The 25,420-nt window shown below is 51.2% G+C and overlaps 8 protein-coding genes across 8 annotated transcripts; 3 read left to right on the top strand and 5 right to left on the bottom strand.

Annotated features, from left to right (window-relative positions):
* Positions 1-4,883: 4,883 nt before the first annotated feature.
* Positions 4,884-5,935, bottom strand: CCOS01_07593 (alpha/beta hydrolase; the record flags this gene model as incomplete). The annotated part of the gene is made up of 2 exons (XM_060455757.1): positions 4,884-5,492; positions 5,543-5,935. 2 exons carry the CDS (start codon positions 5,933-5,935, stop codon positions 4,884-4,886), a joined length of 1,002 nt encoding a protein of 333 aa, XP_060313649.1.
* A 3,439-nt stretch (positions 5,936-9,374) lies between these two features.
* Positions 9,375-9,667, bottom strand: CCOS01_07592 (uncharacterized protein; the record flags this gene model as incomplete). Its single annotated transcript, XM_060455756.1, has 2 exons — positions 9,375-9,561; positions 9,618-9,667. 2 exons carry the CDS (start codon positions 9,665-9,667, stop codon positions 9,375-9,377), a joined length of 237 nt encoding a protein of 78 aa, XP_060313648.1.
* Positions 9,668-12,085: 2,418 nt separating this feature from the next.
* On the bottom strand, positions 12,086-13,002 carry CCOS01_07591 (uncharacterized protein; the record flags this gene model as incomplete). Its single annotated transcript, XM_060455755.1, has 4 exons — positions 12,086-12,183; positions 12,245-12,381; positions 12,437-12,610; positions 12,668-13,002. 4 exons carry the CDS (start codon positions 13,000-13,002, stop codon positions 12,086-12,088), a joined length of 744 nt encoding a protein of 247 aa, XP_060313647.1.
* Positions 13,003-14,272: 1,270 nt separating this feature from the next.
* Positions 14,273-15,490, top strand: CCOS01_07590 (branched-chain amino acid aminotransferase; the record flags this gene model as incomplete). The annotated part of the gene is made up of 2 exons (XM_060455754.1): positions 14,273-15,247; positions 15,299-15,490. The coding sequence occupies 2 exons, from the start codon at positions 14,273-14,275 to the stop codon at positions 15,488-15,490; spliced, it is 1,167 nt and encodes a 388-aa protein (XP_060313646.1).
* Positions 15,491-15,741: 251 nt separating this feature from the next.
* CCOS01_07589 (fungal specific transcription factor) lies at positions 15,742-18,855 on the bottom strand (the record flags this gene model as incomplete). Its single annotated transcript, XM_060455753.1, has 4 exons — positions 15,742-16,415; positions 17,698-18,070; positions 18,118-18,783; positions 18,838-18,855. The coding sequence occupies 4 exons, from the start codon at positions 18,853-18,855 to the stop codon at positions 15,742-15,744; spliced, it is 1,731 nt and encodes a 576-aa protein (XP_060313645.1).
* A 705-nt stretch (positions 18,856-19,560) lies between these two features.
* Positions 19,561-20,832, top strand: CCOS01_07588 (uncharacterized protein; the record flags this gene model as incomplete). Its single annotated transcript, XM_060455752.1, has 1 exon — positions 19,561-20,832. The coding sequence occupies one exon, from the start codon at positions 19,561-19,563 to the stop codon at positions 20,830-20,832; it is 1,272 nt and encodes a 423-aa protein (XP_060313644.1).
* Positions 20,833-21,503: 671 nt separating this feature from the next.
* On the top strand, positions 21,504-23,006 carry CCOS01_07587 (uncharacterized protein; the record flags this gene model as incomplete). The annotated part of the gene is made up of 1 exon (XM_060455751.1): positions 21,504-23,006. The coding sequence occupies one exon, from the start codon at positions 21,504-21,506 to the stop codon at positions 23,004-23,006; it is 1,503 nt and encodes a 500-aa protein (XP_060313643.1).
* A 1,227-nt stretch (positions 23,007-24,233) lies between these two features.
* On the bottom strand, positions 24,234-24,449 carry CCOS01_07586 (uncharacterized protein; the record flags this gene model as incomplete). Its single annotated transcript, XM_060455750.1, has 2 exons — positions 24,234-24,332; positions 24,399-24,449. 2 exons carry the CDS (start codon positions 24,447-24,449, stop codon positions 24,234-24,236), a joined length of 150 nt encoding a protein of 49 aa, XP_060313642.1.
* Positions 24,450-25,420: the final 971 nt, after the last annotated feature.

Here is a 25,420-nt window from a genome sequence, read left to right as displayed (position 1 = left end):
ACTGATTTCCATTGTATTGGATCGCAATGTTACAAGTAGACAAACGTAGCTATACTCTCGGAATTCAAGTTGCTCAAACCATTTCAGAAGATTCTCCAAACAATTTCGACTTATTGTATCGAGATTTTCTTAGTGGAGAGCTGATGGTTGTTCAAGACCATATAGTCAGGTCACCAGGGTCTGTTATCTCCGTACGCCAGCGATAGTCTTTGCTAATGCAGCATGTAGCTAGGCCAAGCCATCAGTCACCGATCATGCTAGGACATCCAATACCGATCTTACGCAGCCGGGCAACTGCAAAGAATGCGTTGAGAGTTGATATGGGTATCTTCAACCAAAGAGTCACCGAATAGTTCATGGTGAAAGAGACTATGGACTTGAAAAACATCAACAATTGAGAACACCTTCTCAAATGTTTTCACTTCCCGTTACTTATATTATTCTTTTCCTTAGAATGGACCGAAGCCAGATGCTGACCCGTCTTCTTGATATTTCTTAAATCATTTCTGGTCGTGAATTGTCACGAGATATGGATGTGGTTAATGCTGCCCACATTGAGTGGGCCCGCTTTTTGTGACATGAATATAGCGATAGTGGGCTGCCATTGCAACATCATAGAGATGAAGCACAAATACTTTGAGAACTGGCGGTACGAGGGAACACAACTTTTGAACCTGATACCCATAGAGTCTGAGGCACACCGAGATTTGCTGTGTATTTATTGTTCTTCCTTCGCCAGGCAAACTTTAGCCCTGGGAGTCTGGCCTTAGCGTGAATGGCACAGCTCGGCCGTGGCTGACTTGGCTAACATACGCATGTCTCATTGCCTTCCACACAGGACCCAATACCCGGAACCGCGAAGATTCCAGCGAAGAACTGGATGAGCATGGCATGGTGAGTTACAAGACCAAGTCAACACGGCGATTTGGCGAATAGCAATTTTCTGCGAGCTAATAAACGAAGCCTAGCGGAGATTCCAAAGCCTCGTCATCAATGAATTTGCATTTAACGCCCTGTCTTACTGTCTTGACCATGGCCCATTGTCCTCGGAGAAACCCCCGTCCCATCGAATTCAATATCATTCTTCTCTAGAAAGTCGTTCGGCATCGCCCACGCTCCTAACACAATTGAGGTCCGGTTGCTGTTTTCAACCCGTGATGCCCCCCACTCTCTGGGTGGCTGGCAAGATGGTTTGCATCATACTTTGGTAAGGCACCTGCTATGCCGCCTAATCGCACTCCTTGGAAGGCCGAGGATACCGCACTATCGCTCTGATGCTGGAAAGTAGCTCTCTCTGATAGAGGGAGCCTCGAACTTGATGGATACATGGCTGAAAATTGCTTCCCTGGCCTTAGAGGTCTTCAATGAGATGAACTCATTCAGATAGTTGAGAGTGCTTTTGTGGCCGAGGTAATTTGGCCTGTGGTGTCTGGCGAGCTCTAGAGAACAATGTAAGTAAAAGAGCCGCTCCCCGGCAAGGCAGCGCCTTCGAATTGATTGGTGATTCTCCACCTCGCCGTCATGGCAAGGTGTGGTTCATGAGCCGCATGGGTGGTCGCTAGGTGTCTACAAGAAGATGTACAAGTTATGTACCCGCCTCTACTAGCTGTTGGTGACGGGGTGGCGTCAGCTTAGGTGATGTAGCAGGCGACCCAGTGTGACAGAGCTGTAATGGAAGTGCAAGGAATGAGGGGCTGTGGTCACCAAAAGCTTTTGCAGCCTCTGCGCGATCAAAGTTTTGGTAAGGTACCTTAGTTGGAGACTGGAAACAATTTTCACCATTACAACATCACCAGAAGACAATACCCGATGCAGGTATGAACAAAAGCAATGAAAGCGCCGACTTTGGGAACAAATACAATTGGTACTCTCCGTAATGCCGTCAAGAACCCAGCAATCACGCTACTTCACTCCCATTATCTACACGATTGGTTCTACTTTCTCCTGCTCCACTTCGATGGACCATCCGCAAAATTGTCCCTGTGTATGGCGACTGATGGCCATTAGCTGCCATTGCAGTAGAGTGGCACAGTAATAATTGCCCAGGACTCGAACGCCCCGACGGACCATTTTGCGATTAGATAAATTAGTACGTACCGATGACCCTTGCCCGGGGAAGGCAAGGTGTTGGTGCCAGGTGGGACCCGGTAAAGCACGGGTAGCGCTCCTGACAGACCGTACCCCTGCAACGGTGCACTAAAGTTTAGTGTCGTCAAGGGCCACTTCGGCGGCCCGGTTGTCATCCGTGTAAGTCGAAAAATGGGTCCCGATAGCTGACAGCTGCGCCGACTTAGAGACAATGGACCGGACATTGGGAACAGCGTCAACGCGGCTGCTTTGAACGGAAAGAATTTGAGTGGCATTGTCGATAATCTTCCGGGTTTTGTCTAGGCGGCTCTGCTGTCTGGACTTGTTCCCAATGCTCTCACCCTTTGGATGATGGAATGCTTGGTCCGAGAGAAAATGTTGGACCCGCGAGAGCTCTCTCCCCCGTTCATCTTGAGGTGGGACTCCCTCCATTGAGCTTTGCTGCGGGGACACCCATCAGATTCCGAGATTATAGCACAGAAGAAACTAATAGCCTACGGGACAAGGGGGCCAACGTACAATAGGTTGAAAAGAAGAGGGCCGTTCTGAATTCTAAAGATGAACCTGGGTCTCTCGGCAGCCACTAAAAGATCGACTCGAAATGGCGGGTACGTGGGCTGTCCGTAGACCGGTTAAGGCTAAATCGGCCAAGCTTGGTCTAAGAAATAGAACAGGACGTTGTTGCAAGATAATCAAAGTGATAGAAGGTATTGGGCAGCGCGAGCTCGGAGGAAGGTGCGGGAAAGATGAAGGCGGTGGTCAAAGTGAGCAGAGCGTCAATAGAGTAGCAGAGAAGCAAAGTTCATCCAAATAGAAAGAGCCACAGGATGTCGGTTGAATGCCAGAATCTTGCTGGACTTTTCATCAGCGGACGGCGTGGTATTTAAATGTTTGGTGCGTTTCCTACTTTTGGTGGGAGAGGAAAAGGGACGCGTGGGAACTCTGAAGAAAGATGACCACGGTTCACGGGAGGTGGTCGGCCCAAGTCTCGCAGTCTCGCAGTCTCGCACCAGGGCGTGGTGGCTCTCGCACCAGGGCGTGGTGGCTCTCGCACCAGGGCGTGGTGGCCTGGCCGGAGGAACCAAAGCAGCTCCCTTTCTGATCCCTGTCCCCTGCTGCAGAGAAGGACAGGGGGTGCAGGGATGGCTCGCGTCCCCTAGCGAATGAGCACACAGAACTTGGCTGCTATTCAAGTTCTAGTGATCCAGGAAGTGATCGTGAGCGTGGGCGTGGGGAATTTGCATGACAATGTTGGGTTCCGATTTGTGTGTTTGTGTGTTGCCCTGCATGCGTAGCTACAGTTAGAAGGGGAGATGTGCTAGGTCCTCAAGCAGGGCGCCTGATTAGTTGAGAGGCACGACGTAGCGGGTCTTCTATGGGATTCTTTCGAACGTGGAACAGCAACCGAGGAGAGCACCAGCATTCAATCAGTTCGTCGCCCTGACTTGCGTTCGATCCCGCATGGTCAGGGTGAGGGACAGGCGTTCAATCAGCGTGTGAAAGTGGTCCAATTCACACCGTACGGCGTAGTCGTGCAGTGACTGGTGCGCGGTTGTCAGAGCATGATGATTTTGGCACCTTAGTGCAAAGCTCAGCAGGTAGCTGAAGCCAACAGCCTGCTGACATCTCGATAAGGTGAATGGGTGAAGAGTTGCCATTTGGCGCCCACATTCCCGACGTAACCGGCGCGCCGAACGATGTTCCAATTTTTGAAACTGAGCTGCAACTTACCTGACCTAAGCTAGTGATTTCGCCCAACTTTTCCTTGTGCGACTGTCTGCTATCTACCCTTCCGCGCCCGTTCATCCAGCGCCTTTATGAGCGGTCCCTACTTGACCCCGGTACGATTCGAAGGCAGTCGACCGTTGCGCCCACAACTGCCGCTCGGATTCTCACTTCCACCCCGTGGCGTGAGATAGCAGCGTCAAAAAACAACATTGCCGCAACGTTGGTAAAGACGCTCGTTCAGAACCATTATTGAATCCCTGGTCTTGAGACACAGAATCGCGTCTTGGTTACTTGCCCAAAAAAGCACGCACCCCAAGTCAGTGACGAGTATTCTGGCATCCGAAAACCTACGCTTTCTTATCTTCTGCGTGGCTCTAAGGTGGCAGAATACCGGTCGCAAGCTCTTGAGGTGCTGTTTGTTCCTCTAGAGAGAACTCTGATGATCTGGCCAACTGGTATGAAGAAGGTATAACATTTAAGTGTCTTTCCTCTTGGGAAGCCTAAAAGACTTGCGTGATGGCAACTGATTGACATGTTTAGTTGGTGCAAATAGGCTGTCAACTTTTGCATTGCCGTGTGTTCTCCTATAACAAAGTGAAGTAAACGTTGGGTATATCGCGTAAAATCATACAAACTTCTTCTTCGTCAACTCGAAACTTCCTGATGGAAACATTCAGGCCGTTATAACATGCCGGAGTAAAGAAAGGTTGTCAAGGCATGCTATCTTTGGGAGTTGAATTTTATAGCCATCTCACATCGAATCAAGAAACGATGGAATTTTTGTAATGTAGTGGGCAAGAATGGATATGACCTTCAAGACCCACGAGGAAACCTTTGGTGCTTCAAAGTAACGCAAGTGGAGTGCTTCACGGTAAATGATAGGGATGGTGAAATTTGACAGATGGGCTAGATCTATGGCTCACAAACATACGGATCATTGGCCTGGGTGTTGACATATAACCCGCCCCTTTCTCAACACCTGCAACAAGAGGGAATAAGCTGAGAGGGTAATTCATGTCTAAAGAAGTGAGATGAAATATACAGAGCAAAGCCAAAAACAAATGGCTTCAAATATTTCCGACCAAATCCGCCAACACTTCCTTTCTCCGATTGAAGAAGATACTGGCATGTGTGTCGTCTTCGATTCTGAGGTTCGCACTACTTCCCAGCCGCTTTGCAATTTGTATTCCGTGATTCATGGGGACAAACGTGTCATGTTTACCATACCAGAGCCGTATAGGCAAATCAGACCGAATGTCCTCGATACGGAATCCAAACTCCGTGCCAATCAGGTGACCATCATTGGTTACGCCATCAATCCCCTGAGCGTAGTACTGTCGACTTGCCATGATCATTCGCCCCACAATCTCTCTGTCCGTCCAGATCCCGGTTTCTTGCTTCGCAAAAGTTGCTTTCTTCTTTTCCGCATCCTGGAGTTGTCGTTCGAGTCGTTCTTCGTCCGAGAGATGAAAGCGCCCTTGCTGATGGAAGAACCATCCGGCGATTCGAGGGACGTAGCGCCACCCGTAGTTGAACCCGACCCAGTGGAACCATCCGGCTCCGCTCATACCGATGTCGGGCGGCCCGATACCGCAGACGATGGATACGCATTTGAGCTTCTCGCGAGGAATTGAGGTCGCACAGGCTAAGGCGTAGGGACCGCCTCCAGACACGCCCTATCAAATGTCAGCAACAGAGTCACAGTACGAGCGGTTTACAAACATACCAGAACACCGTATTCCTTCAGCTTCAAATGCGTCGCAAGGTGTTCCAAGTCTTTGGCGTGGTCGAGTAGTGTCCGTCCGGGTTGAGAAGTGCTTAGTCCCATTCCCGGACGATCTGTTGCAATGATTCGAGCTCCTACATCCAAGGCTGCTTCGTGAAGGTGGCCAGCTTCGACACGCGAGCCTGGGAGGCCATGACAGTAGAGGATCGGTTTACCCGTCGCGAGTCCAAACTGCGAATACCCGAGCTTTCGTCCATCTGGCAGCGTGAAGGTGTCAGAGGTATCGGGCTCTGGAACCAATCTCGTACCCAAAGGCGGAGGTGATAATTCCGCTGTAATCGCTCCTGCGTTGCTGTTCCCAAACAGCAATGACTTGATGTATGATATTGACATTATGGCGGATGCATGTGTAAAGCGCTAGCGCCTCGAACGTCCTCCAAATATGCACACTGCGGATGGGGCTTGTATTTATGTAATTTTTGTCCAAGATCATAGTGCTTATGTCGGTCCGGAAGGATGCGGCGTTGGCATGAAGATCGCGAATGGTTTGGTCGCATCGGGCTAGACTCCCGAAAGTGCCCGACGTTGCGCACGGGGCTCAGATATTGGTCGTTCAACTTCGGGTAGTACATTGCCCCGTCGTTGTAAGCACACGTGAGCTCGTGAGTCACCAGCTAATCTACGGAAGGTTTTTCGTCTGGAGACCATTATCCCTCGTTGGGTTTGGGAAAATGAGAAGCTCTAGACGATGGACTAGGGTTCCATGCAACCCATGGTGGAACTTGAATGGTGATGGGGTGGTGGGTATCAAGCCCCACTGATCCCATCCAAGGATACCATGAACTAATTTAGAGTTCACTGAACTAGAACGGGTCCCTGTTGAGCCAAATTTGACAACGTCCTTGTCCCTGTAGATTGTCCTTCATATTCTAGATATCCTAGACGGCTAAGCTAGGAAAAGATAGGAAGTGTACTTACAAAGAAACTATGGAAGATTGCTTCTCAAGAAGTCTATGTCCATCACGTAGCAAGGGTTTTCAGGGTGATAGCACAGGGTCGGTTATTGTTACCTACTTAGTCCTTGTCCTCAATTGTAGCAAACAAGCCATTGGGGGCAAACCTGTCGCACTACAAGCTCTACCTATAGTCTATGAATCTAGTCATGCTTTGAAAATTGGCACCCGAGCCCCAAAAGATCTGCTTGTAGAAGAGTGCAGCTACCTTCCTCAACCGTGATAGTATCGAGAATGCCGTGCAACTGCGTCGATAATTCTTCTATCTCCTTGGTAATTCTCTCTTGACGCGCCCCGGGACTCTCAAGGATACTCGTACGCATCAATGACATGTCTCTTATAGCATCACCCCCATTTCCTTGGTTGAAGAAGAACTCTACTCTAGATAGTGCTTCCATCTTCCTTTTCCGTATTCGATCCCGTCGCTTGTGAGCCCTAATATTGACACGTTCATCAGTATTACCGCTGTATGAAGGCTCAGGTAGAATATGTTGTACTTGGGAACCAAGCTTGTGGATGCAAATGAGCACATGAGGTAAGTCTTACCTCTGAATACTACGCTCTTCCATCGATATGATGGATGGCAGAAATCCTCGAAAGTTCTTTCTACAACCATACAATCTGGATGCTGCAATGGGATCTCGGAAGCGCTTACAGAGTAAAAGCTGGGAGTAGCTAAAACGGGAGTGTCGAGTGGAAGTTGAGGAGACCATCACGCTTGTGGCGGAGGGGATACCGGCTTTTTGGGGGAAACGTGAGAAGTAGCCTTGGCTCCTGGAAAAGATCTATCGAACAGTCAGTAAGATCGAGGGACATGGAGAGCCAGAGACTCTCATCAAGAAACAGTGGCCGCTGGAAGTATTTGTCGCTAGGCCTCACTCTGAGCCTCGGTTCTGGGCCAAAATAGGTAAACCAGTGTAGCCTTACCGGGCAAATTAGTAGAAATTCGTTGCGTGAAACAGTCTTACCCTTGATCGGCAAGGAACGAGTCATTGAGTTTACGGGCTTCTGAGGTTAGAATGCTGGCATTCTTCGCAAGCATGCATTACGTGTTTTCAGCTGGACAGATCCCCAGGGCCATGGGCCCAGCCATTCTCATCGATGTCTCAGGAGGGCCAGGCTACCTGTGATAAGGCTGATCAAGACACGGCCAATGCTTCTATCGTGCATGATGCCTGTCTCAACCAACATCCCAACAAGAAGGCCTTTGATGTGGGTGCTTTTGCGTCAGAATCAGTGCAATTTCGCAGTCAAGACACTGCAATGGCGATTGGCAACCGATTCATTCAGTGATGCTCTCCATGACTCGTAGTCTCTGGCTTGAGATAGCGGATATTCATGTCTCTGCTTGAAAAGCAGCCACAGCCACGAATCCCGACTTAAGAGTAAGCCCGGCCAGTCTCAGCCCTATGAACTTTTGTTATGCGCCGTGTCGCGTGCAAGCCTCCGCGAAAGCGCATTGAATTGGCTGATAGATTTCAAGAAGCGAAATAAATCTACATCATTCCAGATTCAAGAGGGCGATGCATTGCAGATCAGGTGGCATGTGCAGAGACCAATGCAGCATCCGCTTCATAGCTTCCAAGGTCTTTGACGCCAATTGTCTTGATGGCTGCATATGAGGGTTAATTAACTCATGCAAGGTCGTAAAGGCGCATAATGGGAACTGGATTGTCAGGGTCTCCAGCTTTGCATGAAGCAAAGTGGTAATACGTTGTACATAACCAGGGCATAGGCACTGAGACAACCGTCAGACCTTGCTGAGTGAAGACAAGGTACTTGGCATGCTATTCCCCTGAGGTGGAGTTATTTATTTTATTCCTTGAGTCTGCTTCGGAACTTCCGAAACCTCTTTTCTGAAAGGAATGGCGTTCTGGGGGAATTTTCAGTTAGGGATAGGGAGAGAAGTGAGACTGCAAGCCCTATCCCGTCTCGGACTGTCTTTCTTGGCTTACACGGGACCTGTGAACAATACTGGATCGTATGAAAGTTTCCCATCTGCATCGGCAAAATATGGATGTGTCATACATCAAAGCAGAGCTTTCGCCTCGTGGGCCCATGAAAGCCTCCAACCGCTCGGCCTGGGATGCGGGTCACCGCATGGGCAGATTGGCCCCACCTCGGCCCGAGACGGGACCACAATGCGGCGAGTGGGGCCAGTGGAGAGTGCCAGGGTTATTCAAGGTACGGTACCCGCGATACCTCGCCTTAGGACTTTTGAGATGCAGCGCTGCAGTGCTTTTGTGGACGAAACAACTAGAGTTGAGATGCTAAAAAGCGGCAATAGAGAAGTTGAAGATGTTTTAACCCAAAAATTTAGCACTTAAGCCGCACCTGGCACTGGTCTTTGCGCATGTCTCTTCCGCACATGGACATTGAACCTTCTATTCCATCAAGAATGCCTTCGACGACTCTTTGACAGGATCAGTGCCTGCCTCATTGAATCTCAGCCCCGAATAAAAGTAGAGAAGGTGATCTCTTTTGTAAATGCCATCGCTGGTCGGGCAGGCTTTCAGATTGACTGAAGCTCGGTTGCACTGGTACTTGGTACCTTGTCCCTGACTAAGCGAGAAGGAACTCTTGCCGTTTCGCAAGTGACCTGCTGTCAGACCTCAAGGCAGTCTCCCTCCACGTGCCTTCCCACCTTTGAAAGCATGTTCTACCTCAGCCTCAGCCGCGTGGCTTTCCAACGTTCCCGGCGTCAAATGGGAACTTTCCGTCTGCTTCTGGCATCGACATTGACGCATAGAGCGCTGCTCCCATATCGAGTACAACTAAGGGATCACCACTTGCTGCAGAAAGTTTCGACATGCAATGCGTCATTTTGCTCCTTGCTGAAGTTTCGTGTCGACTTTTCTCATGGCATCGCGCGCACGAGCTTCGTGTTCTCCGGACCCGTTCGGCACGCTGTGGCTGAGTCTTCGGTACAAGCTGGGATCCGTCTCAACAAATTCAGTGACACGGGACTGACACTGTGCGGCTTGGTACGCTGTATTCGCCATTGTTCTCAAATTGAGTTAGATTTCGGGTACCAACGGTCTAGGTAAGACATGGTAACGAACCTTGTCGCCGAAGCGCCATTGACAAGGACGGAGACGTCTGAGGCAGGCATACTGCAACTAAGGAGGTACTTTTTGACCACAGAGAGGGATTGGAAACGTGTCGTCTCAATGGGGGTAATTTGGAAATAATTTGATCGCTAATTTGCTGTTGCAGATGACTCAATGTCAATGGTCTGCTTGAGGGGGAGAAAGCCATGGAGTTCATTGCAGGGTCGCACGTACTTATGGCTGACGGCTGATCGTGAGGCCAGGGCCAACACACTCACTCGCCCATCGTACTGACGAGGGTGAGTCCAAGAAGAGGAGCTCTGCAGTCACACAAATTTTCAGGGCCTCAATCCCACGACAGAAAGGACAAAAGCCTTCGCAACAGCCTCAAGTATGTCAGTGCTGTGGACCTAGTCCCAATGCCGAGCGTGGGACGAATTCTATTGGATGGAGCGCCATGTCGGTCAATTCGTCCAATTGGATGGAGTGCCACGTCGGTCAAGATCCCGCCCAAGGCCGTTTATGGGAAGAAAAGAACAAGATCCCCGGGGTAATTTCGAAAAGGAGTTGGACTGAGACTCGTCGGTTTCACCGGCCCTGCGTTTTTCGAGGGACCGCTCAGGATCGTGGGAGGGTGAACTCGGACCATCGCTTTACCTACTAGTCCGTTGGCCATTCTGGCCTCACATGACAAGACCGGCTGCAAGTTGCCTGCGGATGCCTTACGACGAGTTCATCGCCGTGGAGTTTCCAGCTACTTGGCGCCAACCTGTTCCGGCGGCTTCAAGGCGATTGGCAATATATCCGTCAAGCTTCTAGCCTTCCCCGCGGAAGCAAGGCATGCATCCGGCACCAGCATGCCGGACACTCGAAAACCCACTGAGGTGCCATTCTCCCAGAGATAACCAGGTTCCGCGGTCACATAAACCATGCTCCCCTAACTTGCCAGCTCAATCGAGCCTGGCTTAGTGGTCAACAAGGAACTCTGCGCCAGTGGAACGGCCCATGCCGGGGCCACGTTGTTTTGCCCCAGGATGCTGTCGCCACACATCCACTTGCCTCTTTCGGTGTTCCGGAGGTAAAAGAATAGCTTTATCAGTTGACTCTGGGGATGTACGAATCGGATTTGGGAGAAACAGCAACCCCATACTCAGGGAGTCTTGCGCTGCATCGGCACTGAATGGATACGTCCCTATTGGCGAGCGCAAGATGAGGCCAAGGATGACTACCTTTCCGCCGACACCCTTTTGCAATGGGAGATCTCAAAACGCCGCCTCCTTTGAATATGAGGCCCTGCTCTCGCCTCTCGATCGACAGGCTGAATATTACATCGTGAGTAACACATCGAGCTGTATCACACCTCCTTGTACATGCATACTACGAACAAGCGGCAGGAGGAGGAAGAGTCAGGACTCCCAGGAGTAATGACGAATTTTGGGTGGTGCAAATCGGCACCCCATATTCATCACGGACTCCGCCTTGTTTGCGCCCTTGAAAGGATTGGGCGCTTTGAGCGACGTGCCACCGCCGGCTACTGCAGCCAAACTCCCCGTGTGCCCCCCAAGAGCCTGAGAAGACGCTGGTGTCTTGTGAAGTCGAGCTATGTCGAAAATCTCGGATGCGACAAGCCGGAGAGGCCTTCGGCGAGCTAGGTCCGGGCCTAAAGCCGGAGCAAAAAGCTGGCCAGCAAGTCGTTGGCTTCGAGCCTTTGGAGTTGGCTTAAGCGTTTAGGCTTCATCCGTTCCGGCGCCGTTAAAGCTATGGTCTCACGTCATGACGTCGAGCGTCAAAAGCAGTACCCCTCATCAACTTCAGATGACAGGAAGTGCTTGGGCCCCCCCACACATCCGAAATATTCGGAGTCGCTCCCCAAGTCGTCCCCACGTCGTTTGCCATCGCACCTTGCGCGGTGAGAGGTCGCATGTCGGTGTAGCGGCATTCTTTTCGCTGGTGTGTCACAGCTTTGTGCATGTTGCACCTATTCGACTGCAACAAGATGATGCGCTTCAGATTTTGTGCTCGGCCACGTTTCCTCGCAGGGGTACGGCCGTATTATTTTTTGTAAGGACCGAGCTGCATATAAGATGATAAGGTCATGTCACAATATCAGTTTTCAGATCAGGTCATGCCTCCAATATGTCGCTTCACGATGATCCCCCCGCAAACACTCATCAGTGGTCCCTACTCGAAGCCTCACGTCAATCCAGGCAACTTTTGGCGAAAAAGCGCTCGGCGGCGCGTGCAGTAGTCACCGCTACCTTCCACCGCTAAAGCAATTGAGGTTTGTGAATTCTTTTCTTCGCTTATTGGCATCAATATGTACAAGAAATGGGAAAGAATTCACCACGCAGAACTACTCCCGTCAGACCCCATGTCACCGGTGACTATCGCTAGCGCTCTCGGTCAAGGTGTGCGTATCCGCATCGGGAGCCCTGCAGACGGTTGGTTGGAGCCTGGAGGTGAAGTTCCGACGATGCGCTCTAGAAAAAAATGTCATTCTGGGCACCTGGCTTGAAACCCATCCTGGCGTTGTACCCGGGGCTATAACCGACATCCTGCACGTTGTTTCCTTCGGCTTCTACGAGAACGTCAGCACTTGGACTGGTGGAAAGGGGCGTCATCACCGTTCGACAACTCACGATTCCAAGCAATCAGTTGTTTCGGTCCAGCGACACACTTTTTCGAATCATCTCGGCAAGCAACGGGCGACTTAGCGATACCCAGTCGCTTCGTGGACACGGCGTTGGTAACATTGCATTTGAAGTTTTGCATGTACCTTTTCGGCCTGTCAGTATCTTGCCCTCCGATCGTGCCTGGTTAAGGTGACTTACATGTTGGGCTGGCCACCTGCGATGAACGAGTCAGTCAAATGCGCCAAGGGGGGCTCATAAGCGAGGGCGATCTTACATCCATCTGGAATCCAGAGCCAAGCGCAGTAGCAGCCTCCCACCGGGCAGGCAGGCAAGTCCGGAACTTGGTACGAAGCTACGCGTTTCCAAGGCGTGCTGTTTTCGACTACAGTCGGTTGCTGACAATTTTTTGTCCAACAGGTCCCAACCTACTGCTCGACAACCGAAAAGACGACGAGGTTCTCCATTGTCACCTTTCTGATATCTGACTGATAGCTGATGGCGAATGCTGTGCCTGCCGTGGTGGTATAGTTTTGCGTGTGCATCGCACCTCCTTTACCGTCCGGGTTACCGACGAGACACTTGCCCGGCACAGGCGCATGCCAGTCTTCTGGGTGTTCGCTGCAGTCTGGCCACTGCGTCGCGGTCTTGCCGCCGTAAGAAAGGCTCTTGCAGCCGCGGTTGGCCCCGAGGTCGACGGTGAACTTGCCCCTGGCGAGTAGGTTGAGGAACTGGCCCGGTGGAGGGGGCACGTTACCTTGTCGCATCCGTAGTCAGCTTGCATCCACCACTTGGATTTCGGGAGTTGGTGAAGCGGGTTGATCACAAGTTTGATTTTGGAATCGTCTACTATAGTGTTGCTGTCATCGGCTTGCTTAGCATTATGCTTATCACAAAGGATCATAGGTCGTGGCACTAAGAGACTCACTCGGCGATACATGCAATAGGCCTTAGCAGAAATGTGTCCCTCAACGATACCAGCGGAGATCAGCGCCGAACCAAGCCTAGACGAGATCTTCATTGTATCTTGATGATTTCTTGACGAAGGCTATCTGTTGGAGGTGGACGACTGAGGCAGGAAAATCGTGGACAAGATCTAGAAAAGGAGTGGATGTGGAGCAGTTGCCTGAAAGGAATGAATCAGCCCTCGGGGCTTGATTTGAAAAGAAGGACAAGTAACGAGGGATGTGACCGGCTTGCACAAGACGACGGACTCAATGAAGCTTTTTGGCAAGTGGCGAACACCTTATAAATATCGCAAGTAAGGGGACATCTGGGGGTAGTCGAGATTAAGGAAGTTGTGACGTTGACATCGTCTGTGCGGATCAAAAAGCTAGCCCGTGTCGTCTGTCTGGGCGTCTGACACTTTTCCTTCCTCCGAATCTCGATATGGCGCTAGATAGACCATGGCGGACAGGCAGCACTTGAGTTCGTTATTTTGGCGGTTGTTACTAGCGAGATTAAGTAAAAGAAATACAGTAGAGGAGTGGCTTCGGATAATTTCAAAGTCTCATCGTGGGGTTTGCTTGAGGCAAGAACAGTCGTGGATGCTTGAGATCGCCGGGGAGCCTGCCGAGGGAAACGAACGCAGAAGAGGGTGCTGGGTTAATTACGCACCGGTACTGGTGATTGCAGCATCCGCACGCGCACAGAATGTCTTTTCATGAGTCAGAAAAACACATTGTCCCGTGCTTAGTCGACGACGGCCGATTGCATCGAGGCCGAAGCTACGATTTTCTTTACGTCGGCGCCGTGAATATTTACCGAGCCAACACCGCCCATCCCTCCCAGCTTATGTTGAGTCCCCCCACAATGCTCCATTATCCACGCGGCTAGGAGCAATGAGGCCGGTCTCGCCTTCTTGCGTCTTGCGTCGGCCTTGACCATTTATGGCAAACTTGTTCCCGTCAAGTGCTACAAGACTTCTATTTTAAGTCATTTCGAAAGGTGTCGAACGCCAAGTGGGAGGCATAATTTCGCCCTCCTCAAGACTCTTCACTGTAGCACTTATCACAAGCGAGCTTCTCACCGTTCGATATGGCCTCTGACCTCGCCGAATATCCATTAAGGGCCTGCGAACTATCGTACGACCTCACGAGCAGTCCGCAGCCTGTTCCCAGCGAAGCCACAATTCTATCTTCGGAGCAGAGCATTTGCACGGATCATATGGTTGTTGCGTCATGGAAGCATGGCATCGGATGGTCGAAGCCTGAGTTGAAGCCCTATGGTCCGCTTAACCTACTCCCGACCGCGTCCTGCCTTCACTACGCCACCGAGTGCTTCGAAGGCCTGAAGGCCTACAGAGGTCACGACGGCAAGCTCAGAGTTTTTCGCATCGAGCATAACGTTGCTCGTCTACGAAGCTCAGCCGCCAGGATCTCCCTCCCTACGTTCGAGCCTGGGGAAGTCAAGAAACTTGTTCTTGGCCTGTTGTCAGTGGATGCCGACCGCTGGCTCCCTGAGGAACAGTCTGGCGGCTTTCTCTACGTCCGTCCCACGATCATTGGTACTTCGCCTCAGCTTGGCGTCCAACCGCCCAAGGAAGCCATATTGTTCATCGTTCTGGCATATATGCCTCGTCTCGATGTACCACCAGGGGGTATGCGACTGTATTCGTCTCCGAAAGACGCTGTTCGGGCCTGGGTCGGTGGTTTTGGGTACGCAAAGATCGGAGCGAACTATGGGCCTTCGGTTTTGGTTCTACAGGAAGCTGCTGCTAAAGGATACCATCAAGTCTTGTGGCTCTACGGAGAAGATGGGGAGTGCACTGAAGCTGGTGGGTGCAACTTCTTCGTTGTATGGGTTCGCAAGGATGGCAAGACTGAGCTCATTACGGCACCCCTGGATGATAAGGGAATCCTCGATGGAGTTACAAGACGAAGCTGCCTTGAACTTGCGAGGGAAAGACTTGGCGAGGAGATCGTAGTCTCAGAACGCAAGTTCACAGTCACTGAAATCATGGAGGCCGCGGCTGAAGGTCGTCTGTTGGAGTCATTTGCCGCAGGTACTGCTGTGAGTGCTTATCAATCACCGTGATACTCGATCCCGCACTGACGAATTTAGTACTTCATCTCAGCAGTTTCCTATATTCACAATCGCGGGCACGATATCTGTGTGCCAATGGGTGACGCCGGGAAGGGAGCGAAGATCACTAGCACTCTCAAACAATGGCTCACAGAGATCATGTACGGCGATACTGAGCATGCGTGGGCTGCGATTGTCTCTACTTCAGAACGAGAAATCTTGGAGTCTTGACGGGGCAATTCGCACTAGGTTGGCCAGAAATGTCTAATATACAATACTTGGGGTAGGCTCCACGAAATGATTGCTGGCTAGCATCAGTCTTACCGTCTTTATTATCAAGTTAAGTCAAAAACCTTAGAGAGAACAGGCCTGCGCAGATCTATAGATTAGAATTAAGAATCGATGCTCCTCGGCTGCTCGACTTTGGTCCGACAGGACGCAATCCTCTCTTGTAATGAGTATCCCATTTCCAATATCCCTACTCATCTTATCTGGAATTCGCTGGCGGGGGGCAAGAAGCCTCTTTTTACAGCCACCCGAAAGCCCCCTAGCCATTTCCGGGCTATTTTTTCATATCCAGTATCGTTCGGATGTGTCCCATCCGCCACCAAATCTTCCATGGCGGGCCCGTCGTTCCTTTGCAAGTCGACGAACACAATTTTCCTGCCTTCAAGAGTCAATTGGCGTGCTAGTCTCTCCGCCTCAATATTGAATTCCTCAACCCGCTGCTGCACGACCTCGTTCTGGTTGACCAGTAGGCCTGAGAGAATAATGGTTGAGCCAGGCGAGGCAACCCAGAGGGTGTCCAAGAGGTGAACAAGGCGGTATCGTGCTTCTGTCAACTTGTATCCCTGTAAACAATCGTTGGATCCGGCGTTCACAGCGAAGACATGCAGCAACAACTTCGCTGCTGATAGCTTCGCTCTGGCCTCGATTTGGTCGATCCTATACCCCCGCCAGCCTTCATGTTCGTTGTTAAAATGGGTGCCGGATCTACGGGATCCAACCATGCAGACGTTGTAGCCGCAGCCGTGCAGTAACTCAGAGAGTTTCTTCCGATACCCGTTTTGATCAGAAGAGCCGACGCCGTGTGTGACTGAGCCCCCCAATGGCATTAATCGAAGCACAGGTCGACATTCGGTTGTTGAGGTAAGTTCTGAAAGAAGGATGTCAGTTTGAATGACAATGTTCGAGTCATTTAGAGGATATCACAAAGGCCCCGAGTCTAGGATTGTACTAGGAGTGGAGGCGTACATACTGGGTTGGGTGCAGTGAGCAGCCTTCTGGCGGTGGAAACCGCATTTGGCGGCTTGCGAAAAGTAGCCGACGTTTACTTTACATATGAAGTTCCGCAGCATTGAGCATATGAGAATCTGGTCCTGAAAGCAGAACCAATTAAGCAATGCAGGAAGCAAAAACGCGGGGGAAAAGGGAAACCAAAATGGGGGACATCATTATCTCGTACTAGTGAGAGAAAAGAGTGGTACACGGAGGTCGGGCAAACCATCTTTAGCCGAACATGACATAGCTCGGCGGAGAGCTTAGCGGCCGGAAACTTGCCGCGACTCCTGAGGTCTCACCTATCTACATACACATCTGGCCAATGAATCCCTTGCGAGTGCTCTCCTCGCACAGCAGCCTCCAAAAAGTGAACATCTATCACTGGTTGGGATAGCAGCTCTTGCAACGACGGCTCTGGCCAAGGTGCACCTGCGGCTGGGACTACTCCATCAGCTAAGTTTCGATCAATATCCTGGGTGAGACTATCGTCGCAAGAATCTGCTACTCCATCTGATTGTGATTGGGTATGTGCTTTTAGGTTCGACAACATCGTTGACTCCATCACTTCAACATGGCGACTATATTCCTGTGCCACCATATTCCCAGCCATCTTTAGTTGGTCGAGGAGACGAGATGCCTCCTCGTAAATATCCCGATCAAGACGACTGCCTATCCCATCCAAGAGACTCGAAATGGCGAGGATCGTTAATGACGAGAAGAGGTGTTGTGTGAAGAAGCAATCAAAAGTCATAAAGGTTCCGTCGATCCACGCTCGTGTGAGTAGCCTCGTAGACTGATGAGCGCATCGTATGCATGCCTTTGACAGTGCTGTCGCTTCGTCAGGGATATTGGATGTTGCTGGAGACGATCCAGGACGCGAGTTGGCAATCTGGATTCGCAAAGCATGTAGCAAAAGTGGTCGAGTAGCCAAAATCACACACTAGTAAAGATCAGCTTCCTGAAGGTACTGTAAAGGATGCCTGATTGATGGTGATGGCTAACCTGATAGAAACGCAGATGGAGAGCGACGACTTTATGATCATGAGGCTGGTTCAGAGATCCATCCCCTATTTGTAATGGCCCAGGTAAGATTTCAACCCAGGATTGTAAATCTTTGAGACAGCCGTGTACGCGGCTAGAAAGGTTTGCGCATGTACCTTCAGCTTGCGTTCGGACGCTGTAGACAGACCGGATTATGGAAGTGAGTAGACCAGCTAGTCTGATATCAGCAACATGATAATCAGAGTCACCGCGGCTATCTGTCGAGGTCGAATCAGATGGCTCGCAAGGCAGGTCAACACCAATGTCATCATCTTGAATTGCCGGTGGGTGATTTAGGTTCGCAGCATAGAGTCGGTCGATGATATATGCCGTCCAAAAGAGGCTTTTTCGATGCCGGCGGACCATGGGGTCTGGCAATTGAGACTCCGGGATGTTAAGGTGTAGACCGATGACAACAGCGACACGGACGGCAGTACCCGCAAAGACGTACGCACTATATCGTCGGTTTAGGGCCATGGAGTAGAAAGACTGTCTAAAGGTTAGTCGCCGCTGGACGGTTTAGGGGAAATACTTACCAAAAGAAGATAAAGCTCAACGGTTTCGACTTCGGGGCGCTCGTCAAGGTGTCCTAAAGCCTTGGATGCTTGCGCAAAGTATGCCATTCCAGGGAAACCGTGTACACCAGTGGATTTAGAGATATAAAGCTCCCCGATAGCAAACAAGGCCCAAGTTCTACAACGAAGAACTATCGCTTCCGGGCTCGCGTCATGAGTGTTCTGCTTCCAACTTTCTGTAATTGCTTGTGTTTCCACTATGTGATATGAACGCCCAATGTACTTCATAGCAGCCTCAAGCAGAAACTTCGCGCGAGAAGGCCCTGGCCATGGTGTGTTGACATGAGCCAGCGACATCATGGAATCGTTGGAGGCATAATTCAGTCGTATGAGGTGGATAGGCTCGGGAGCTAACGGGTCCGTGATGACCTGGCGAAATCGAGTCGCAAAAGCGGCGTCGGCAGCCTCGCCGATGAGGACAGGGCTTCTGAAGACATTCAGACTGTCGAACCATGGGTCGATACTGATTGCTGGACTTGTCTCGTTTTCCGCGGACTCTGTAGATGGTTCTGGCTGAAGGTCTAGAGGAGATTGAAGTGATTGCAGGGCACTTCCGTCGGGAGTATTTGTGTCGTGGGAGTCATCGATTTCCACTGTGCGGGAGTCCAGCCGAGATGTACTCTGCCGCTTCAGTCTATCAATTTCCTGGAATAGTTCATCAAGTAAACTTGATCAACGGACCATCAGCAACAGAGACATAGCAATGAAATGGGGCCTTCAAGAAGGGATGTTGGCTCACCTTTGCGGGACCTTTACAGTCCTATTCCTTTGCGGAAACGAGCACTCGTTCGCTTTGTCAGACTGTTGGCAATTCTGACACGGACGGCCGCCGCTACACTTCACCTTCCTTTCGTGGCATCGATGACAACTATGGAAGCAGTGAGCAGCCGGGGGCTTCTTTTACTGGCATTGGGACGCTCGGTATCGCCCATGAAGGACTCACGCGGTATTTTTTCCAGCGAGCAGAGCGCTGCGGATACTTCTAGTAGTACTGCCGGTAAGGATTGATTCTGGCGTTCTCTGCATTTCGCCTGCTGATGCTGATGTTTCTTGGTATAATTGGGAAAGAGGATGGCATCTAGGTCCCATACAGAGTGCTTTGTTCGTGCGCTCGGTGAAACTACGACCTGCCGGAAAGTTGCTTCAATTCTGGAATAGTTGTGGCAAAGGATTTCGGAGGTTGGACATTTTGCCGAGGGGACTACCAGCGTGGCCGAAGAGAGAGCAACAACCAACTCTAGAACAATGTTCTTTCCCACGATGGGCGTACTTTAGAGGATTCGGTCAAAACCTTCAAGGTGGGAGATATAAGAATGAGGCTTCCTCACAGGGAATAAACAAATTGTGGCAAGTGTCTGTACGTGAGGTCGCATATTCTGTTTTTCCAAACCCAACTTTTACACCATGACCATCGACTACTCTCATCACCACAACGACCGCCGGCTGTCTGAGGCTGCTGCAAAGGCCGCCGCTTCTTGCGTCCAGAATCTCAGTAATTGGGGTCCCGCCGTGAAAGAAATTCAGACGTGGCCCGAATATCGGCCTGAGCCACTTAGAGACCTGCCCCAACTCGCTAAAGCGCTTGGTCTTGGCAACATCTTCATCAAAGATGAGAGCAGACGGTTCGGTACTGACATGGGCTCTTTCAAGGCTCTGGGTGCACCCTTTGCGGTGTATCGGATCCTCGCCGACGAGGTACACCGTCAGATCGGCGTTTATCCGTCGTCGGCCGAGCTTCGTACAAGCAAATATCATCCTATCACGCAACAAGTGACTGTCTGTGTGGCGACAGACGGCAACCAAGGGCGAGGACTTGCATACGGCGCCAAAGTCTTCGGGTGCCGCTGCGTTGACTACATCCACGGCCATGTCAGTCCCGGGCGTGCCAAGATGATGATGGATCTCGGCGCTGTTGTCGTTCGAATCGATGGGGAATACGACGAGTCTGTGAGCCGAGCCAAAGAAGATGCGCGAATCAATGGGTGGCACTTCGTCAGCAGCACGTCTTGGACCGATTTCGACCACGGCATTCCTCAGGATGTCATGCACGCATACATGGTGGTCGTTGAAGAGGCGCTCGAGATGTTACCAAGCCTTCAGGATATAACCCATGTTGTTGTATGTGGTGGGGTGGGCAGTATTGCGGCAGCCATCTTTTTGGGCTTCTACAAACACTTCAACCAAATTGCTGCGTCAAGCAACTCGAATACGTTTCCGCGCTGTATCGTTATCGAACCGACCGAGGCAGACTGCCTGCTTCAAAGCGCCAAGGCTGGAGAGTTGCGTCCGAGTAACAGCAGTCTGAGAACATTGATGGCCGGGCTCGCATGTCGAGGCCCATCTCCCGCTGCGTGGAAGATTCTTGAATGGCTTACTAGTGATTTTATTGCTGTCCCTGACCGCGTTGCGGTAGATGGAATGATAGCCTTGGCGGAGGGCAAGCATGGTGACATTCCTGTCGTTTGTGGAGAGTCATCAGCCGCGACCATGGGTGTCCTACTCAAGGCGGGCTGTAATGAGGCTTTTCGCGAAAAGCTGAGTCTTGATGCGCGCAGCCAGTGCGTGATTTTCGGTCTAGAAGGAGCAACAGATTCTTCAATCTACAAGGATCTCGTCGGCAAGTCGCCTGACGATGTTTTCAAGGCACAAGATAGATTTTTGCAGCTTCATGAATAGGAGCAAGCTCACATGCTTTGACGAGCCTCGTCTAGTCCACACCTCTCACTTTACAAAGTTCGCGTCCTGTCTTATTGTAAGAGATACCCAGTAGTAGTTCAGCCCTTTACAAACCAACTTCAGAAAACCATGTCTCTTAGGATGAACCCAGAGCTTAGATCTCTGCATCGGTCCTCAAGAAGTTATTCGGAAATTTGAACCCGTTGTCATGCTAAAAGTTTGCTCTGCTATTCTCAGGCTGGGATCGAGCTGCTGTCCGACGATTCACAATTGTGATTGGGAGCCCGTTCGGCGAGGGAGTGCGTTGCCGAGCGTCAAGACCGGGATTGGCCAGGAAGTCCGGCGTGAGTCAATACGACCGGTCGCTCCGCTCCGGCCGGTCAAGGAGCGTTTCGCCGAGCGCCATTCGGTGGAAAGAAGCCGCGCCGATGGGCAAGAGCATTCGCACTAACTATCAACGCCGCATCATGATAGCACAAATCAGCCTCTCCAGAAATGATGGGTTTGACCATTCTGCGACGTTGCTGGAGCTTCCATGTGACCAAAGTTTGTTTGATACATGTAGAGCAGAGTCCGTCGTCTGATGATTTAATGAAAGCCAAAACAATATCGCATCCAAAATTACCGCCTTCAATGCTACTATGAGAGGGACCAACAGCTCACATCCAATCATGAAATCCGCCGTCAACACTCAACAAAAGATAGGCCAATCCCCGGCTGGCGCGGCTGACTTTATGGACCCTGATGATCTGAGGACTGAATTTGCGATGGCAATGTCAGCAATGTATCAGCAAGAAGTCCCGCTATATGGAAACTTACTCGATATTGTGCGCCATGTCAATCAAGATGTCCTCCGCAGAAAAGATAAAGACCTCGCCGTCGACACGGTCGCTATCAGGGCAAGCGCAGAGAGGCTCACGCTTGAACGTCATGGTGCCATTAGGCTAGGCACACCCTACGAGCTTCGGACGGTGAAGCGCATCTTTGCGGTTCTGGGGATGCACCCGGTTGGGTACTACGATTTATCCGTCGCCGGCTTGCCGATGCATGCCACGTGCTTTCGCCCCACGAGCGTACAGAGCCTTCATCGGAACCCGTTCCGAGTCTTCACTACCCTGCTCCGTCCAGATCTCCTCGCCGACGAAGATGCGCGCCAGCTATCGGGGAAGCTGCTCCAGAGAAGAAACATATTCACGGCCGAGCTCCTTGAAGTTCTAGACACTGCCGAGTCCCAGAATAGTAGGCTCACAGAAGAGCAGGCTGCCGTTTTCATTTCCGAAGCCTTGCGAACTTTCAGTTGGCAGGCGGTGGCTGCCGCCACGTTCGACCAGTTCAACATTTTGAAGGCCGAGCATCCTATCTTGGCCGACGTTGCATCTTTCCAGAGCGCGCACATCAACCACCTCACCCCCCGAACCTTGGACATTTCGGCTGTTCAGACTGCTATGGGGGAGGCCGGCATGGCTGTCAAGGCACGCATCGAAGGGCCGCCCATTCGCAAGTGTCCCATTCTTCTGCGCCAGACTAGTTTTCTGGCCCTTGAAGAATACGTCCACTTTAGAAGAAGCGACAGTTCCGGCCTGGTCTTCGCTTCTGACACTGAGGCCGGACTGGTCAAGGCCGGCCATACGGCTCGTTTTGGGGAGGTTGAGGAGCGGGGCGCCGCCGTCACGGATCGGGGACAGGTACTTTACGAACGACTACTGCGAGAAACCATGGAGATGACGGCGAATGCTGGCCCCGAAGAGGCTGATGGACTCGCAAAAGATGTCTTCAAGCAATATCCTGATACTTGGACTGAACTGAGGAAAGAGAGACTGATACATTGCGAATATGTCTGCGTCAGAAAAGTGCCCCCGAACGAGGCCGGGCGGCAACTCGATGAACTCACTCTTGAGCGCCTCATTTCGCAGGGTGTTATAGAAGCACGCCCGATCACTTATGAAGATTTCCTCCCGTTTTCGGCGGCTGGGATTTTCCAGTCCAACATTCAGTCTCGGGACAAAGATGGGCGACCGCTGCAGATGAAGCATCCCAAGCCGGACTTCCCCGGTCTCGTGGAAGCACTGGGGGAGGAGCCAGTGAATATTCAAAAATGGTACTCTGTCATCCAGAATCGGAGCCTAAAGGCCGTGGCGGAGAAGCTGGGGATGACCGCGGCGTGGCCTTGTTGAGAGCAGCTGAGATAGAGGGTGTACTGAGATTACGGACTGGTCAGGCTAGCCAACTGAACTTCATCATCAACATTGCATAAAGGCTTTAGAATTTTGATATATATCGAAACTATCGAAACAAGAGCATGTTTGTTAAGTTCCAACTCGACCTTTCCTATGCATAAGATAGAGAGACAGATTATAACACGAATCTACTTAAACTCTAGTTTCCAAGTCATTAACGTGAAAATTTTACTCTGACGTATAGGATTTCGAACAAACAATCTGATGAAGCTAGTGCTAGTCTGAGAGGCGCGCTGTTCGAGTCCGAACAGGGGCGCGAAGTATCAAATACGTTATCACCAGCTCTTTCTTCTTTGCCTTTCCTTTCCTCCTTTTTCTCCCTTTTTTCGGTTCTCTTTCTTTTCTTGCGAACCATCTTTCATCGGTGTTTTTGAGGCCTGTTAGTTCTATTTATGAGAGACATTGAAGAGCGGGACTCCACTGCTAGGATCGGCTTCACTTAGTTCCTCGGCCGGTAATATGAAACACCGTGGGGAAGCTTGGTCGGTCGTGAACGTACAATGTTCGAGCACACAACACTCAATCTTTTACTAGACACTTCTCTCTAAGCTGCAGGAATAAGTGTGCGTCCAGCAACACTGCGGAACGCGATCGCGGGGTCAAGACAAGATTGACATCGTTTCAAAGCCTGCACTTGTGGCGCTGTAAACAACGTTTCTCGAAGCGACAAGCGATCCTCCCACTAGAGCCACGCCAACCCACAAAACAAGGGCAGAAAAAAGAACAGCCCACCATCCATCCCAAGTTTTCGGGACCGGACGACGGCTGTGGCTGCACCGTTGCCCACCCGTCGTCCGTGCAGACCCACAGACGGGAGCAAACGGCACCGCCTCACCTGTCAACGGTCTGCTCCCGATGCTTCCCGGTGAACGGGCGACCAGGCGTACCATCAGAACCCCCAGGCCCGGCTTTCCCGGCCGCAAGGCATCCACAAGATCTAGGCAAACCAAAGATCCTGTCGTATCCTGACTCGTGCATTCAGCCAGACATGGATGTCGCGCTTCCTACCAGCGTCAGCGGCTCTGCTTTGTCAGAAGTTGGAGCGAATCATCATCGCGCGGTCGGTCATTTGATTGCCCCGATTGAAATCGTGCCGAGGAGGAGCAGATAGATCTACGTGCTTCCCCCTGAAACCAAGACCTGAACAAATCAAAAGCTCCGGGATTATGTTTCGCTTGACAAAGTGCCGGTTCGCCTGAGTCTCTGGGGGCCAACCATGAAAGCGTACTGGCTGGCTAAATTCCAAACGGCTGCGTCTCGGGCCTAATACTCAGCTGGGAAGAAAACTATGCAGGCTAAAGGCGACGAACTCGTTTTTGGACTCATCACAATGTCTCTGAGCCTCTCATTCCTGAGAGCGTAAATGGCCAGCGATGTCATCGGTCCTTGTTCGGCCGAGTTCTCCTCGCCCTGTAGGGCGTGCAGGGATAGCGTACTCCAGGTATGCGGCCCACTAGCAATTACCTTAGCACCGTCGCGGGGTTCAGTGGGGAAAATGGTGCAAGGTCTGGGTACCTTCCTTGTAAACACTAATGCCAATCTCCATTCTCCAGCCTAGGATGCCCACTGCCCACTCTTCGTAGTGGGAGGAAAGTCGTGGGGGGAACAGAAGGTCTAGGATTTAGCAAAGCGGAGTACATACTGGTTGGGAGGTTGTTTGGAATGGTACCAAGGTAAGGTAGATCGATAAGCACCACCCAAATGTACGAGACCTTGACTTGACCAAGTAAAAGCAAAGTTTGGTTGGGGTCCAGGACCAGGATGTCGAAGATGGGCCGCGCGTGCCTTTCCGCTCGGCTTCGCGGATCGCCGACCAATGACCCACGGCTCCTCTTGGCAGGAGCCTTATTCCGTGGACTCTGCAGTCGAGACGCGCGTGTCTTTCGTGGACACTCGCGCGCTTTGCGTCACCAATGTCCAAGGCGCTTCGTATCGGGCCTTTTTCCGCCTTTGCGTAATGATGAGTCGTCGTCGGCGCGGCGGGGTGTGCAAGTGACATGAAAGAGTAGAGTCGATACGAAGATCGTGTGTTTTTGTGGCGCCTTCCTCGATCGTAGATTGCGATGCACGGGTCGTCGTGGGCTTCGGTTCTTGAGCGGTTGCACAGGGTCGGTTGACTTGTGAGGGGGCCAGAAGGAATCTCAGAAAGAGGGGGGTATTCGGTCTATTCTCAGATAAAAGAAATTTCAAAGCGTTTTATACATGACATTCCACCAAGCCTTTGGTATACTCTAGCGAACACTGAATATTGATACATCCTTCCCTGGTTACATAGTACTAGAGAGACCGAGCCCCATGAGTTGTTCTCTCTAATTTTGACAAATGAAGGAACGAGGAACGACATTATTACA

This window comes from Colletotrichum costaricense (assembly GCF_030867565.1).
Source record: "Colletotrichum costaricense strain IMI 309622 chromosome Unknown Scaffold_7.1, whole genome shotgun sequence".
Classification (NCBI taxonomy): domain Eukaryota; kingdom Fungi; phylum Ascomycota; class Sordariomycetes; order Glomerellales; family Glomerellaceae; genus Colletotrichum; species Colletotrichum costaricense.
Note: the sequence above shows the minus strand (reverse complement) of the source record. Positions and strands in the feature narration are given on the sequence as shown.